The sequence below is a fragment of the Quercus robur genome, chromosome 2 (assembly GCF_932294415.1).
Source record: "Quercus robur chromosome 2, dhQueRobu3.1, whole genome shotgun sequence".
Classification (NCBI taxonomy): Eukaryota; Viridiplantae; Streptophyta; class Magnoliopsida; order Fagales; family Fagaceae; genus Quercus; species Quercus robur.
In genome coordinates, this window is record NC_065535.1 from 82,216,065 (window position 1) to 82,218,932 (window position 2,868).

Consider the following 2,868-nt stretch of genomic DNA (forward strand, 5'->3'; position numbering starts at 1 on the left):
CTCAGATAACGGGAGGCAGTTCGACAACGGCAACTTCCGGGATTTCTGCACTCAGCTAGGAATAAAAAACCACTACTCATCACCCGCCCATCCTCAGGCTAATGGCCAGGTTGAAGTCACGAACCGATCCCTGTTAAAGATTATCAAGACTCGGCTCGAGGGGGCAAAGGGCATATGGCCCGAAGAATTGCCGAGCATACTATGGGCATACAGGACAACGGCGAGGACTCCGACAGGAGAGACGCCATTTCGACTGACATACGGGAGCGAGGCGGTCATCCCAGCAAAAGTTGGACTCACAAGTTACAGGGTTCACAACCATGACGAATGCAGGAATGACGAATCCATGAGGCTACAGCTGGACCTGATAGATGAGGTTAGGTCGGTGGCGGAGCAAAGGATCGCTAGATACAAGGATCGCATGTCCAGACATTACAACACCCGGGTCTGACACAGAAACTTCCAAGTAGGAGACCTCGTACTCAGGAAGGTCATGGGTGCAACTAAAGACCCTGCACAGGGAAAACTCGGCCCCAACTGGGAAGGACCTTATAGAGTTACGTCATGGAAAAGGAAAGGAACGTACCACTTAGAGACAACAGATGGAGAGAAGCTGCCGCATCCATGGAATGCCGAGCATTTGAGGAAATACTACCAGTAGTAGTGACACGGCAACCAGTTTTTGTTTAAGCTTTTTATAAGTTTCTCTTTTAACTGTCTTTTTTGCTACAATCTTGTTGTGCCCTTTTTGAGCCCAAAGGGGGTAGGCACTTTTTTCCATTACGCAATTCTGTAATCAGATATTACTTTGATCTTCTACTTGGATGTCATTATAATTGTCTACAAAATTAACAGAAGCTAAATAAAGTCCACAAGATGGACGGATACAAATGCAGTCCACAAGATGGACGGATCATTCTACGAGGATGATAACATCCTACAGGAATAATCATTCAAGTCCACAAGATGGACGGATATAAATGCAGTCCACAATATGGACGGATCGCCCTACAAGGACGATCGTCCTCAATCCACAAAATTGACGGACACAAGATGGACGGATCATCCTACGGGGGTGATATCACCCTACAAGGACGATCACTGTCAGTCCATAAAATGGACAGACCCAAAATAAAGTCCACAAGATGGATGGATCATCCTACAAGGATAGTAGCCAAAGTCCACAAGATGGACGGACCACCCCACAGGGATGATGACTCAAGTCCACAAGGTGGACGGATACAATCGGAAGTCCACAAGACGGACGGATCGTCCTACAAGGACGATCACTGTAAGTCCTTTAATGGACGGACATAAAATAAAGTCCACAAGGCCGACGGGCCATCCCACAGGGATGATGACATCCTACAGGGATGATAACTCAAGTCCACAAGGTGGACGGAAATAATAGAAGAACGTGCCCGCGAAGTGGACGGACCACTGACTACGTTAATTTTTTACAAGTCCATTAAACTCAAGTCCACAAGGTGGACGGAAATAATAGAAGAACGTGCCCGCGAAGTGGACGGACCACTAACTACGTTAAAATTTTTTACAAGTCCATTAAATAGGCATTACATTTAAAAGTGATATACAGCGCCACAAAGTGGACGGATCCTCATAATGAACCTCTAAAAATAAACGGAGAAGGAAAATCCTCACGGATGTAAATGCTCAATCAACACAAGATAACAAGTCTGCAATGTGGACGGAGTATCACAGATAAACAAATATTCTCACAAAAATCCTTCCTCAAGAAGGAGGACGGACCTTTAAACAAAGTACCAAACAATGATAGAAAGCATATATGAACATTAAGCCAAAAGCCCAAAAGGCAAGTGTTTAATACAATTAAAGAGGACGGACTGTTCTGAAATGTAAATAAATAAAAAAAAAAAAAAAAAAAGGACGGATTGTTCTCAAAATAAATTACATAGAGATTAATCTTTCTTTTGTTCAGCGACTTGGACATCCTTCGACGGGACGGACTCTCCGTCTCCTTGAACAGCGTCTTCGCCAAAGAGGTCCTCCGTATTTTCGGAGGCGACGGGGAGGGCAGAAGTCTGGGCTTGGTCCTCAAGTTTGACCATTGACAAATCCAACTCTGGATAGGCCTTCTTGACCTGACGGAGAGAATCATCGAAGCCTTGAAGGAAAGAATCTGACAGCTCGCCCAAGCAGGACTCTGAGCTGCGGTACTCCTCGACGGCTACCTCTTTCACATGACGGACCTCTTCCTTGAGTTCTTTAATCTCCGCCTCCTTCTTCTCAATGACCGTCAACGCAGCAACCGTCTTCTCCTCCAGCTCTTGCCTTGCCTTCTCAGAAAGCTCCAGCTTCTTCTCCATCTTGGACCTCCATTTATGGAGTTGTCCGAACTCTTCCTCCGTCTGCTCCGCCTTCGCGCGCACCCGGTCCAAGGTACTCTCACGGTTGAGACACCGGTCCAGTAATCCCTTCATCATGACCAAGGACTGCGAACAAAAAAGAGCCCGTCACATAATGTAAATAACAACGAAAAAGAAAAACAAACTTATTTGACGGACATAACCAACCTGAGCAACGGCAAAGAGGCCCGTCTCCCCCATGGCCTCCGTCGAGTGGTTTCCAAGATCTTCATAGTCTTCCGCCGTGATGATGGACGACAGCTTCTCCAACGCATACTTGGAGTCGTCGCGGAGAAGGGAAGGAGGTCTCTCTTGCTTACCGTCTGGGGCCGTCATCAATCCTTTTCCCGTCCCCTGCTTAGCTGGGGTGACGGTTTTGTTACCCTCAGCCATTAAACCAACCACAGGTTCAAGAGAGACCTTTGGTTGCTTAAATGGACGGTCGGATTTTGATGTCGGTTTCCTCTTCGGGGCTGAAGCC

The 2,868-nt window shown here is 46.8% G+C and overlaps 1 protein-coding gene across 1 annotated transcript; it reads right to left on the bottom strand.

Annotated features, from left to right (window-relative positions):
• Window positions 1-1,752: 1,752 nt before the first annotated feature.
• On the bottom strand, window positions 1,753-2,868 carry LOC126704285 (uncharacterized). The gene is made up of 3 exons (XM_050403292.1): window positions 2,556-2,868; window positions 2,088-2,474; window positions 1,753-1,770 (listed from the first exon to the last, which is right to left on the bottom strand). The coding sequence occupies exons 1-3, from the start codon at window positions 2,778-2,780 to the stop codon at window positions 1,753-1,755; spliced, it is 630 nt and encodes a 209-aa protein (XP_050259249.1). The 5' UTR covers window positions 2,781-2,868.